This window comes from Emydura macquarii, unplaced genomic scaffold (assembly GCF_026122565.2).
Source record: "Emydura macquarii macquarii isolate MOO-44397 ecotype Brisbane River unplaced genomic scaffold, CSIRO-AGI_Emac_v2 contig_1597, whole genome shotgun sequence".
Lineage (NCBI taxonomy): Eukaryota > Metazoa > Chordata > Testudines > Chelidae > Emydura > Emydura macquarii.
The window spans coordinates 2,581,936-2,596,566 of NW_027131734.1; the positions used below are offsets into that span (position 1 = coordinate 2,581,936).

The 14,631-nt window shown below is 43.8% G+C and overlaps 2 protein-coding genes across 14 annotated transcripts in view; one reads left to right on the forward strand and one right to left on the reverse strand.

The window, feature by feature from the left end:
• SDCCAG8 (SHH signaling and ciliogenesis regulator SDCCAG8) overlaps positions 1 to 12,740 on the reverse strand; it is a 159,617-nt gene extending 146,877 nt beyond the window's left edge. For 3 of the 5 annotated variants that reach the window (XR_010921246.1, XM_067555257.1, XM_067555255.1), the window contains exon 1: positions 12,355 to 12,739. Coding sequence is in view for 4 of the 5 variants with exons in the window: in XM_067555257.1 (XP_067411358.1) it covers positions 12,355 to 12,409 (55 nt within the window). In the remaining variant the exon portion in view is untranslated. Of the gene's footprint in view, positions 1 to 12,354 lie in introns of all 5 variants that reach the window. The other 2 variants (XM_067555259.1, XM_067555258.1) reach the window with 1 other exon arrangement.
• Positions 12,741 to 13,140: 400 nt separating this feature from the next.
• CEP170 (centrosomal protein 170) overlaps positions 13,141 to 14,631 on the forward strand; it is a 191,777-nt gene continuing 190,286 nt past the window's right edge. For all 9 annotated transcript variants that reach the window (XM_067555263.1, XM_067555264.1, XM_067555265.1 and 6 more), the window contains exon 1: positions 13,141 to 13,459. The gene's annotated coding sequence lies outside the window, so the exon portion shown is untranslated. The remainder of the gene's footprint in view (positions 13,460 to 14,631) is intronic.

Below are 14,631 nucleotides of genomic sequence, written 5' to 3' on the forward strand. Positions count from 1 at the left end.
GAATGGCTATTGCAAATTTTACATTCCACTGTAGATTAATAAAAATATAGTTACCAATAGTGACTTAGCTCTGTTTAATGGCTGGATATGAGTCAGCAGTGTGCCTTGGTTGTCAAGAAGACTAATATCATATTGGGCTGCACTAGTAGTAGCATTGCCAGCAGATCGAGAGAAGTGATTATTCCCCTCTATTTGGCATTAGTGAGGTCGCATTTGGAGTATTGTGTCCAGTTTTGGGCCCCCCCACTACAAAAGGATGGGAACAAATTGGAGAGAGTCCAGTGGAAGGCAACAAAAATGATAAGGGGGCTGGAGCACAAGACGTATGAGGAGAGACTGAGGGAACTAGGTTTGTTTTGTCTGCAAAAGAGAAGAATGAGGGAGGATTTGACAGCAGCCTTTAACTACCTGAAAGGGGGTTCCAGGGAGGATGGAGCTAGGCTGTTCTCAATGGTAGTAGATGATAGAACAAGGAGCAATGGTCTCAAGTTGCAGTGGGGGAGGTCTAAGTTGGATATCAGGAAAAAGATTTTCCACTAGGAGGGTGGTAAAGCACTGGAATGGGTTACCTAGGGAGGTGGTGGAATCTCCATCTTTAGAGGTTTTGAAGCTATGGCTTGACAAAGCCCTGGCTGAGATGATTTAGCTGAGGTTAGTCCTGCTTTGAGCAGGGAGTTGGACTAGATGACCTCCTGAGGTCCCTTCCAACTCTAATATTCTATGAGTATGGATTCTTCAAGCAGCCTATATTCTCATTTAGAGTTCCCCCATCAATTCACTTCCTCTTTGGCAGGAATGCAAAAAAGTATTGCAAACAATTTTTTTCATACATCCATCCAAATTAAAGATACAGTGGTGTGAGATCAGTAGTTAGAACCCTCCATAATCATCCTTCTGACATTTTATGAACGATTAACAGTTAACAACTCCAGAAATTGCTTCACTTTCAGGAATGTAAATTCATATCTGTTCACCTGCTCTCTCTAACTTTAGCATTCGTTTCTGGGTAATTCCAATCTGTCTGCTGTATCATGTATGGCCGACTCAGATTTAAGATGCATAGAACAGGCAGCATCCTCCACTGGCACCCAGTGAAATGAACGTGACAGTTCACACCTCAGAACTATTGTTTCACGTTCTCTACAAGCATCTCTATCAGTTATACTCACTTCACATTTCGGAAGTTTTTGTCACAACCATAACTATAGAGTTTTTTGTTTTGCCTCGATTTATTTATTTAATTTTATTTAATGGAAGCGAAGGCTCTGAGGAACAATTCAGGGGGCTATCCACTCCTCTCTGGCTAGTCTTTTCTGCCTACCTGGGGAGGAGAGGGGCCGGAAGGCGTGGCATACTCTACTTTCTAGGACACTTGAGTAATGCAGGCTTCAGAAAAAATAATGTGGCAGACATTTCCTTGCCAGAGTTTCTTAAACACTTGATGATTTTCAAATTACAGTAACTGTTTCCATACATGAAAAGCTTGAGGCCTTGGCAAACTGAGAACTCGGGGCTAAATTAAATGACTCCCATTGGAACTCTAAAAGGATGTAACAATGACAAAACATTTTACATATAGATGGAAAGCTAATTCAAGAGGGTAAGGTCACAGGATACATGTCATGGAGTAGGATTAGATATATTTCCACTGCTTCTGCCAAAGTTGAATCATTTTTTAAATCTGAATGAAAATGAGAAATCTTATATGGAAGGCAAATTGGGCATTTGAGCCATTACTTAATGTAACATGGCAATTTTATACTGTAATTCAAAATAGTGCTAGTTCAGCACTTAATCCTACAAAATTTTATTCACCCAGTTTGTCATGTCTCATACAATTAGTCCCACTGACGTCACTGAGGCTACAGCTACACTGACGGCGGCAAAGTCGCCGCCGTCAGATTGATTTCTCTGGATCGACTGAGCAGTCAGTGAAGACCCGCTCAGTTGATCCATAAATCGACATACTAAGACCACCTTCATAAGTTGCATAGCGCTGCGTCGATGGGAATGCGGTTCTCGTCAGCGCAGTGCAGTGAAGACGGCACGCAGAAGAGAAGCAGAGAAGTCAATGAGCGTTACGCAAATTTTTTGTGTAGCTTGCGTAACTCCCGTCGACTGCCGCCAAATCTTGGAGGTAAGTGTAGACAGGGTCTGAGACTACTCCTCTAATTAAGGTTTACAAAATCTAGCCTTCAGTAAAAATCTCCTGAATGATGTGGTAAAATTGCTTGTATACAGTACTGTAATTTGCATGTATAAAATTGAAATGTAATTTATTCTTTGGTTTTTATATTATAACCAGTATGAACAAACAATCTGAACATATGTTTCTGGTGCATAAGATTATGTTGATACATCTGTCACATTCTGTAGAGTGGCTCACAGCTGAGAGGGCCAATCTCAGGTCAGACTGTCAGAAAACAGGGCAGACACCCCCAAACTGCTGGTAAAGTCTATAATTCCATTTCACCAAGCCAGTAACAATTGAGAACTCCTGTATCACTATATTAGCCTTACCATGGAGTCACAGACAGTCCCCTTAGGCTCTCCAGCCAAACTGGACTTTGTGATGAAAGGTTATTAAAATCAAAAAAGTCACCTTACATAAGGTTACTTCCAATCCCAAAGGATTGATGATTTACCTTAAGGTCAAATTGGTACTCTGGATCTCACCAAAGACAACGCTGAAGCCAATTTCTCTAGTACACTAACTAAAGGTTTATTAACTAAGAAAAACACATGAGAGTTATTGAGAGGTTAAAGCAGGTAAAATACATTAACAGGTGAGTCCAAGTTTTTAACTCCAAAGTGACAACAAAGATGCAGTAATTTTTCAGTTTTCCATAAATCTCTCAGAGTTACCCAAAATAATTCTGGGGAATGTCTGTCCATTTGTTCAGTATTCCACCCTGTTAGAATCCAAAACAGTTTAGAGATGCAGGATCATTCCCTTGAACCCGTATTTATAGATCCTGCTCACAGAAGACAATCCAAACAGTATTTTCACCTCACAGCATGGACTCTTCATTTGTTGATTAAATGCAGACAGAGTCTGTGAATTTCTATTGTTGAACACAATGACACATGCTTTGAAGTTAGTGACCTTTTACATTTCCAAGGCTCCAATCTCATGTGACGGGTAAGCGTAATGTAAACACAATGTGATAGCCAGAAACAATCCTTCATTAGTTTTCATGAAGATTACACATCAAGAACAGTCACATTTTAATACTAACACTCTAACCTATGGTTAATTAAGTATAGGGACATACGTAATGTAAATCAATAGCAATCAACAGATAACAGGCAAGTGAAGACAATATAATTTGCATTTCTTTTGAACTAACTTAACCCGCCAGTGAATTAGTACACTTAACATTCCTTTGATAGTCGCACACAAGTTAACAGGCCTATTGCTATGACCTGAGCTGGCCTATCAGTGTCACAGCATCATTTTCTAATAGATGGTGCTAAAGATATGGGATGAGGCTGCTAATACAGGGACACGTTCAAGGGTCTAGTTACGTCAGACTCCCACCTAACTGATTCTTAAAGTTCAACACTAATCTAGATTAAGAACTTCAAAAAATAATTTCTTTATAGATAAAGCTCTTTGTCTGAGCTCCTTTAAACACTGACAATCAACGATGGAAAATGGCAGAGAGGCTACCAAACCTGACAATGCATGTTACAAGAAAATATGTAACTGCCCCTTAAGGAACACGGTCATTGTCCACTGTTCAAATATCACAGATGCACAGCAATCGCCATAATAGGACAAACAAATGGTACATCTAGTCCAGTATCTTATTGCTGACAGCAGCCAACACTGGATGTCTCAGAGAAAAGTATGTGTTTAGTATTTAAATGAGAATCACTTCTGGAAATCCTAATCGGGATCAGGGCCACACTGTGCTGGGCACTGTACGACTATTTGAATACACTTTACCTACTCCACAATGCACCTAAAGATGCAATATTGGACTTATTTATCTTCATAGCTATGCATAGAGCTTTAGAGAGATAAAACTGACAAGGCTCTACCCCAAGGAGTTTACCATTAAACAGCATAGGGAAAAATATCTTCCAAACACCAACTAAAGATCAAATTCATGAGATGTGAAGACAGATTCTCCCTGAAATTTTTATCCTAACTAGTGCAACTGCAGAATGTACTGAAGTCTTCCATTTTTTTTTTTTTTTTTTTTACTATGTATTCAGGTGTCCTTTTCCAGAATACTACTTTGATTAGACTTTTGATACTTGGAGTAAACCTAATAAAAAGGGTTATTCCTGGACACCTTTTAATATTGAATATTAATAATTTTAATATTGAAATTTTATTGCAGGAGTGTCAAAAACAAAGTATATGGTGCTGTAGAGAAATTTTACTGATGTACTCAACTCGTTAACAAAAAAAGAAAAAGTTAAAAGTTGGAACCAGCAACCTGTGAAGCAAAATATGATGCTGAAGAGCTTACTATAATTCAAGAATGATAGTAATCAACTTCAACAGAAAAAAATTACTGGGATAACAATTTGCTGTTGAAGTGAAAAAAGAGAAAGTTTTCAGCAGTATTTGCAATGCTTAAACAAGAGATGTTTTTCAGATGTTGTACAAGTATCTGAAAGGCCCTCCTCTATACTGAAGCTCTAAAGCTTCCTCATTCATGAATTCAGATGTACCACAAGAGCTCTTTGAGGGCTAATAGAGATGCAAAGCGAAAGAATCACTCACCACAATAAAGACAAAAGTTAAAAAGTGATCTACCCAGAAGACATAGAAGATAACAGTATGATGACAGAGGAAGTGATAATTTAAAAGAACATAGTTGTTAAGCAACATAATTGGAGAGAAAATAAGAACCACATTTGTACTAAATGGGTACATATTACTATGATACCAACTGCGGTAAAGGGCCTAGACTGAAAGCCTTTGCAGGAAAATTGCTGGCAATTTTTGTCTATAAATACAATGGATGATCCACTTAATAGAGACAGAGGTCACATGAGTCCTAATAGGAAAAACATGTTAGAAGGTTGGGGCACTGGAATCATAAACAGCAGATATGCAGGAGCATAGAAAAGTGAGTCATGTGCAATAAGTAACTGGCCTATAAGGGAAACAAATTATCTTTTTCCATCTAAACCCACTCACTGAAAACAGAAAAAAACCCTAACAGCTAAAGAAAGATTTACTGAGCAAAAACATACAGGCTTCAATCCAGCCTCATTTAGGCAGTCAAAATAGTGCATAATATGTATCTTCGGGAATACTGTTTCAGCCAGACACTGGCTTAAAAAAGAAAGACCAAAAATACCATTCAACTGAGTTAGGACTTTTAGTGCCTGATTGCCTATTTATTATTGAAAATGTGATGTATGCAGCTTCACAGAAATAATGATTCTCTATATCTGTATTAAAACAGAACTTTAGACATTTATTTTTAAAAAGGTAACACTTTATTATTTCATGTTTAACCTGAAAAGTGAGAAACCATTCTTTTCTGTAATTATTTTCTTTAGCAGCACCTTGAAAAGGACTTTTAGGTTCCTAGATAGCCTTTATTGTTTCTCACACCTCAAAAAACTGAAAAAAAGACTGCTTAATTGTTCAGCTGAAGTTATCAAGCTCATGCTGTTAACTTCTGATAACCAAACTGTATTGACTATCATGTTTAAATTTCCATACCTGATGGAGGAGTTTTACGTGAAATTGGTATTTAATACCAAATCTAAAAAGATTGAGAAAAGTAGAATTTAAAAATTATTCAAAAGGAAAATAGAATAAAAACACTTAATATAAAGGAAAATATATGATATAATGTACTAATTTTCTGAGCCAAAACACTGAGTAAGAACATGTATAAGATGCTTTAACTGCTTCCTAATGGACAGGTCCCCATGTTTTCCATACAAAAATCAAAACCTGCATTCAAAATCCGCATTGACCAGTCAGCAGCAAAAGATCAAGTGTTGGCACAGGACTTTCATTTGGCCCACAGAGATTGCCAACGGCAGCAGCAATGGGCAATACTAGGAAGGCAAAGAGACAACAGAAGAGGGGAAACAGTGGGAAAATGGAGCATATGCCCATTTTTACTGTGCAAAGACTTTCACACAGTTTAAGGCAGCTTCCATTAATTCCTACTGTAAAGCAGCCTACAGTCTAATGTCACAAAGCAATCCCCATAAATTTGAATAAACTGGATATCTGGAAGAAAGTTAGCCATCTAAATATTACGGTTTTGTGGAACAAGTAGGAGGCCAGTGATGTCCATAAGAGTGGTAATAAAAATTGTGACACAAAATCTGAGAGATATAAAACTAATTACTTCTAGTTTTGCATTGTTTGTAATGATACACAATGTGAACAAGTGCAGATCTGAATAAGGAAATACAGATCAAGACCCAGAAATGCAGAAGAGAAAGAAAATAAAAATCCCAGAGAGAGAGAGAGAGAGAGAAAAATAATGTTTAACCTTAGCAAAGTTTTGAAAACAAAGTGATTCTTCCATTTCAAGAGTATCTATTGAGAGATCAGATACCTATGTATGTGTGTATGGTTGAATTATACTGGACCCTTCGTCATGTCGTCAAAAGGCAACAGGTAAGAATCCCACTTCCAGGCCCGCCAAAGATGGAGGGAAAGATTACTAAAGTTGATTTCAGTAATGTTTTTAGGCAAGCTAGCAAAAGCAATCCATGTAAACAAAGGTAGGCACATCCAAACCTTGTCAAAGGTGCAACCAGAAGTAATGACCCAGAGTAAACCAGCGTGCAGCATAAAGATATCAGAAAGGCAAGACAAGGCTAATGAGGAGGGGAGACACAGATCACATGTTTGATAACTGTCAGTTGGAGGGTTTGGAAAGGACATGCTTCCTTTTAAGTGTGGAGGTTTTGTGATGAGGAATTCCTAGCCTAAGGACTCATGTATACAGGAAAGATAGTGCAGAATAAGTTAGGATGGGAACATAAAGCACAACAGCTATTCAGCACTAACTCCCAGTGTGGACACACTTACTCTGCACTAAGAGTGCCTTGTGTGGTTTAGCTTAGTCCAAAAGCACTCCTAGGACTTTCTAAACAGGGGCAGGGGTGAAGGAGTATTGCATAGCAAATCAGTCCAGTTGATCATTTAACTCACAGTATGTAAACCAGACTAATAGCATGCATATGGGATAGCTCTGCCTCTTTCAATTTGCATAATTGTGTACACAATTATGTACACGTGGCGGTTTGATGCATATTAAGCACATAGCATTCTTGGAGCATATCATAGTCTTTTGCTTTACTGTTAAGCAGTATGCATAGCAGAGTCAGGTGGGTTTAAGATTTTTTAAAAAAATCCTGTTTCCTCTACATCCTGTGCCCCCTTCTAGTTCTGCCTCGTGCTTCTTTTCTGAATGAGCTATCTCCATTTTCAAATTGCTACTAGCTGCGCTCCACTCTACTATGCTGGCAACTGCAAATATGCAGAGACTGCTTAGGTTGTATTTCAGCACTCAAAGCTGGATGAATTCAGTTTTTTACTTCACCCGCCACACCACTGGGCAGATGATGTGGCGGCAGCAGCAGCTCCTCCAGCAGCTTCAACATTGGCAGAGGAAGTGGGAGGAGGTCAAGGAAGAAGACAACACTGAGCAAGTGATACTAGGAGTGGTCCCTGGAGCAGCTCCACACTCTGCAGTGCCATTTCTGGGCTTGGAAAAGCAGTATGGATCGGTGGAAAAGGATCATTCTTCAGACCTGGGATGACCAGCAGAGAGGAGAGAGTTTCAGGATGGTGAAAAGGAACCTTTCTGGACATATGTGCTGAACTAGCTCTGGAACAACCTAACAATGTGCCCCATACCCATAGAGAAGCAAGTCGCCATTGCTTTCTGGAAGCTGGCCATTAAGCACAATAATCTTGGCACCTTCAAGAGTCTATCTTCAGGAGGCTGTGGACAGAAATAGTATGCAGTGAAAGAAAAATACTTTGTTTTGAAGAAATCGCAATTTATTTGCCAAGAAAGTACATAGCACTCAAAGAAATGGATATATGACAACCAAGAGACCTATATGCATTCAATCTTACCTATGTTTGGCATTCCCCTCTAGTCCTTAGATAGATACAGAGTTGCTATTCCTGTTCTCTTAGGGACCAAGCTGCAGTCTGCTTGCTGCAGGACCCTATCCCTCAGTCAGCCTAAGGCAGCTGACAAATTCCCCCTCCTTTTCTGCAGTACAGGTCTGACCAGTGCCTTGATCTCCAGGTTCTCAGCCTTGGCAAAACAGCTATGTAATCAGAGTGGGACCCAAGGACTCACCATTAACCTGGATATGGTGTGGAATTTTTGTTAGGATGCACCTTATCTGGGCCATTATGCTGACTTCAAGGCTTGGTTCCCCTACTAGCCCCCTTTTGATCTAACTCCATAAAAAGTAATCCATTATAAAAAGAAGCATGCACAATATTAAATAAAAAAATAACACAGCCATTCCACAGTTACAAAGAAACAGAAAAAAAAGAGGATGTATACCCCAGGTAAATTTAAAGTTTTGGGGTTATTTTGCTTTTGAGGGGGGCAGAGGGGAGAACTCAAAAATGAGATTTTAAAAACTAACCCCACTTTATACCAAGCAGTCATTGAGAATATATTGGATTTTAATGGCAACAGAGGACTGTGTGTATTTTAGAATGGATCATTTTTAAAGCTTTGAACAGTTAGAGAGGTAAGACAGTCAAATAAGATAAAGAGCTTGCTTGGTTTTGATATTTGGATACATTTTTTTCTACTTAGTAGGTTTCTTCCTCAAAATAACCCTGAAAGATGCTTTGCTAGCAATAAAGTTCTCCTGCACAAATAAAGCTGTCTGATTTGAAAACAGATTTGCAGTCTGAGTTTCTCACAGGCGGACAAAGAACCGGCCCTTAAAAGTAATAAATTTCACACACTAAATAGAATCAGATTATTTTCAAATATTTCTTCAGGAATTTCATATATATTAGCTTTGAATGGTTCTTCATTTCCATTTTAGCAATAACTGCTAAACTATTTCAGAAAGAAAGTGAAAGGTTTAGTCCAAAATGGAGTTTCTTATGAAATGCCAATATGAGTTTGTTACAGCAGTGTGAACACAATTTGAAGACATGCTTATAAGTAAGGATAAGATGATGTCAGAATGGCCACACCTATCCCACAGAACCATGAGTTTTGCCTTTTACATGGACCCTGCTGCCAGGCATTTGCAGTTCGTTAGTTTGCTTTGGTCTAGTTCTCTTTGAAAGGGGACTATATCAAAGTGAACCAATGAACTGTTAAAGTGTAGCAGCAGGGTCCATAAGGTTGCTATGACCACCACAGTGTGAAATGATGAAGTTGTATCCATACTTACAAACTTTATCATACTTTTTGCGCTTCGAGTAATTTTGGACTTTGACATACCCTTCTCTGTCTGATATTTCTTCAAGAAGTGAACAAACTTTCTCCTCCAGTAGCTATCAATCTCTAATGCATGTGCTACCAATATTGTGCAGCACAGTTGACAATGGTAACCTCATACCAATTGCTACTTATTCAGCTAAGATATTACATGTTGTAATCATTGGTGAGTTTCACAATTAACCTCTTTTCTGGGCACTAGCACAGTATTGCCGATCCTAAAAGTCATGAGTCAGCCCTCAGAAAGTGATAAGGTGAAAAAATATTTTAATTAATAAGTTATGGACTCATTTTATTTTTCTTCTGAGCTTTTATGGTATACTTGGGTTACATTTTCCAGCTTTTCTCCACACCTACTAGTGTTAAAAACTGACAAGAAAGAAAAAGACAGAAAGACAAAGATTTTTACATAATCACATGAATACAGGAGCTGGGGCTCAAAGAAAAACCAAAAAAACCCACCATGAGAGTTGGCAACTCTGCCTGAGGCTGCCTCCCATTCATTTGGGTATGTTAAGATTTGCCACTCATTATAGTATTTTCAGGTTCATTTCAATTTTAATAAGGGATGCAGCTAACAGGCACTATATGAAAGATAATGAACATTGGAACTCTACCTCTAATTCCACCATAGTTCAAACTTTAAAAGCTTACAACAAAATAAGGCTGTGGGAAGTTCATAGATCTCCAAATCATTTTCCAACACAACATCTTGCTCTCGAGTCCGGTCTACACACAGATTTTGTTTTAGATTGAGTATGATTTTGTTTGTAAACCGAAATAGTTATACTGATGCAACAGTTAGTGTGGATGCAGTTATACTGGTATAAAGGTGCCTTATACCGGTGTAGCTTAATTGCCTTCCCATAAGTGAATGGGCTATACCAGTATAAGCACTTTTATATAGCCTTGGAGGAATGGAAAGATGGACCCCAGTACAGGCCCCTTACTCAAATATTAATGAGTAACACTTGTGTATACACATTGAACATGCCAATTCAACTGTTCAGTCATAATCCAACTCAACTATCTGTTCCCGACATACATCACTGCCTCCTGAGAGGGAGTTGCCATCGCAGCCTGGAGTGCAAGGACCAGGCATTCCTGCTTCAGCAGCAGCAGAGGCTCTCCCTCCCCACATCATGCCACAGCTCCCTGCCTGTCCAGGCTGCTGGGAGTTCATTTCAGCACCACCAGCCCCTAGAAGCTGCTGCTAGGAGCAGGGACCAGACTCTCTGCATCAAGCTCCATGCACCCACAGGTGGGAGCGTGAACAGCCTCCACACCCTCTCTTCACTCCTACACACAGATCCCAACTTGAGGCTTCCTGTCTATCCCCCATACCAAGAGGAGCAGCTGTGAGTTCCAGCAGGAGGAGTGGGACCCAACCACATTCTCTCCATACAGGAGCCCCTGCCTCCCTCAATCCTGCTCCTCATCCCTTGATTCAGATCTTCCTGGGGCCCAGAGAGGAGCTAATGGAATCCAGAAGGAGGGCATAGCAGGCAGAACAGGACCTAGGTGCTGGCTGTGGTCCCAGCTGTCAAGTAGTCACTGCTGCATAGCTGCATGTGCGTGTGGCATAAAGGGAATATCAGTGGGCAGGCCAAAGTGGACTGCACTGTGACCTGGCACATGGGGTCACAACACCCCTGAAATTTGGCCCAGCTGCCCCTCCTAGCAACACAGAGGAGCAGATGGGCCATATTTCAATGGCCTTGTGACTTATACACCAAGTGCTGGAGTGCCATTCCAGGCTGGATTTCAGGTGCGGGAGTACCACTCCCGAACATTCCAGCAGCACCACAGCCCAGCCCTCTCAGTTGCACGGGCCCCTCTGTACCGACACAGGCTGTTCCTGTGCTAGTGCATTTACGCCATCACTGTGTCCACACTAGAGGAGTCGCATCACTTTAATTATACTGCTACACTTAAAGTGGTAAAACCTGAGTATTTATACAATAAGGCCTCACGCTGCAACTGTTACACTAACATTAAGTGTTTCATTTCAGTGGCATGGTATTATATTCAGAACTGATTGAAATTTTTCAAATTTCAAAATTTCCCATTGTAGGAGGCCAAAAATTGAAATCTTTGCTTTTCTTCCCAACCCATGCTATAAACTTTTCTCCCCTAACTATACTGTCTAATGGACTGCTCAAAAAAATCTCCACTCCTGTACAGTAGTGCTGTTATTCAGGTTTGCAGCTGTGCAACCCCCTTAGCGAGTTGGATCAAATGCACAGCTGAATCCACACTAAACTGCGGTTTTGAGCTGGAGTTTGGTGTTACTGGATCTTGCAGAGTGTTAAAGAAATGGGGGTGAAGAAGTCGATTTGGAGCTACCCTACCTCTTTTCCCCAGTGTGTTGGAGAGCAATAGGGATGTGGTGGTGATGGTTTGGCACTGATAGTGATGTAGAGTATGTAGAACTATCTCAAAGCAATGGGCCCAAGCACAGTGAAGATCTTAGTCTGGTTCACTTTATTTATTTGGCTGGGATCGTTGGGACACCACAGGGGGGCCAAACACCGGTAAATCCACCACAGAAGAAACTTCAGAAGCGGTGGCGAGCGGAGAGGTGGAGAAGGCGCGTAGCAAAGAAGCCACTGTGTAGCAAACTGTGGGGGGCAGTGGCAGGCACAGGGGAGGCAGGCACAGCAGCGGCTGCCAGCACCGGGAGGCAGCGGGCCCGGGTACGGCGGGCTACGACTCAGGCAGCGGCGGCGTGGGCACTGCCCGGCGGAGGGAGTAGCGGCACAGAGATGCGCTGCGGGCAGGCTCAGCGCTGCACACGCACACGGACAAACGACAGCAGCGACCGCGGCCAGGGGACCGGACCGGGCCGGCGCGGGCGGCTCAAGGGGCCGCGAGGAGGAGGCTGGCTCGGGCTCAGGCGCGGGCGGAGACCCTCACTCACCTCGCAGGCTTCTCTGATGCCGCTCCAGGTCAGACTCTTCCCGGGCCTCCCGCATAAGGGCGGGGTCCGCGCCTCACTCTGTGAGGAGGAGGCGACGCCGGCTCACTGAAGGGGCTCGGAGTCGGGGCTCTCTCTGCTCTGCTCTGTGAGCCGGTCAGCGCGCGCTAGGCTAAGGAGTCTCCCGCTCCCGAGCCCTCCCCGCTTCGCCTCCCCCAGCGGCACTCGGGAAGTGTAGTTCCCTCTCCTCACCGCCCCGTCTCACTCAGCGGCCAGGGCCTCTTCGTAGAACTACAATTCCCATAAGGCTTTGGGGCACTAACCTCCCTTCCTGACCCCGAGCGGTTTGGGAACCTGTTGCTAATCAACTAGGAAACGGTCTCCGCCTCGGCCCCCAACGGACAGCAAGTCACCCTCAGAGCTCCGCCCAATAGCACGTCGTGTATTCACGTTGTGCCCCCAAAGACTACATCTCCCGGCATGCAGTACGCTATCCTCTGAGCCCTGGGGGTTAGAATCCCCACCGGCCACACCTCCCCCCTCTAGAAAAGAAAGGCTGTAATCGGCTCTTTCCCTTTGTATGCGGCCAGATCGCGCCTGCGCACTGCGCAACTGTTCCGCTCCAGCACGTCTTTTTCTTTCCCCGCAGTATCTGGGTATGGCGCATGCGCAGTAATCCCAGGCAAGGGGAATCCATGTTTCCCTCCGTCACGGTGTGCCACTTGGCGCATGCGTAGTGTGCAGTCGCTCCGAGGGGAGTTTGTGCCTTCATTGTCTGGATGTGGCGCAAGCGCATTGAAAGCTCGCTGGGGAGATCTCAATCGCGGTAGCGCCTGCGCAGTGACCTCCCACTCGGGACTCGGACTCCGTTCTGCCCCCCCCCACCCCCGCGCATTGTGTGAGTGGTAGGGCGGCGCTTGCGCAGTGCCCGCGCCCCGCTCTGTGCCGTTAGCCGCTATGTGCAGGGAATAACGTTAGACTCGAGCCGTTGCTAGCGTGAGACCGACAGGGACGGACGGACCCGGAGCGCCCCGCCCCCCTAGCGAGGAGGAGATGGCGGGTCAGTGAGCAGCGGCAGTAGGGACACCTTCGAGTCTCCTTCGGGGGGGTAAGTGATGATGCTCCTGCCCCCGGCTGCCCCCTTTCGCTCTGAGCTGGGGCGCCGGGGGTTTGCACCGTCCGTCCCTACGGGGGTGGGTCTCCCCCTCTCCAGCCGGGCGCGTCCATGGCCACCGCTCCCTCTGCCGTACGGGAGAAGGGGGCGGGGAGGTGGGGTTGCGGCTGGCGCTGCTCTAGCTCCCGAGCTGTCCGCCTGCGCCGGGTGGGTCGGGCTTGCTCCAAGCGCCCCCCTCCGCGAGTGCTGGCTCCTCTGCCGGCTCCCACCCGGCGGCCGCCGCCGCCCATCAGCCCCCGGGCGAGCCCGAGCCACCAGCCCACGCTAGGTGCAGATGGAGCCGCTCAATCTGTTTCCTTCTCTGCCTTCCCGTCCCCGACTCGGACCTGCCTCGCGGCGGTTGTGGGGGGAGGGAGGGGAGGAAACACTTCCCTGTTCAGCGCCAGCTCCCCCCCCCCCCCCGGACACAGCCACCCTTCCCCGTCCTCACTCACCTGGGACGCGGAGTCTCCGTCCTGCAGTGTGGGCTTATTTATAGCCAGGATCTGGCTATAAATCAGGGTCTGACGGGCTTTATTGTTTCATTCATTGGGTCCTTTTTATTTTTGAATCCTCTCCCGTTTCAAAACTCCCCCATAGTTGGACTGAGTCCAGCAAACCCCCTTCCCGTATTTAGAAGAATGAAACTCTTTCTTTAATGTATGTGGAAAGGGAAATGAGAGAGCCCGTTATTTCCCCTCCTATTTGTCTCCTTCCTTTCTCTGGTTCCCTCTGTCCTGAGTATTTTAATAAGGTCTTTCTAATTGGTAACAAAACCCCCACTCCTTTGATATTTGAAACACATGGGTTCTTACAGATGTTTATCAGGAAAAGGCAAAATAATTTGCCTTTCATGGAAGAAAATGCTGGCGTGGAAATGAATGGGTTACTAATATAACACAAAGCTGATGGCGCTTTTCAAATATAAAGCATTCTGTAGAGGAGGAAGCTGACTCTACTGAGAAGCAGATGACAGTTCTATGGATGAGCCTTATTTTGTGATCTCATCCACACACTGCTTGGAGCCGGATGCTAGTGGTTCTGCAGTGGGGGAGGGAAAGGAGGAGGAAGGATTCTGTTCAAAATTGTGTTCTGGTATATTTAGTATTCAGTCTATTCATTGGCAT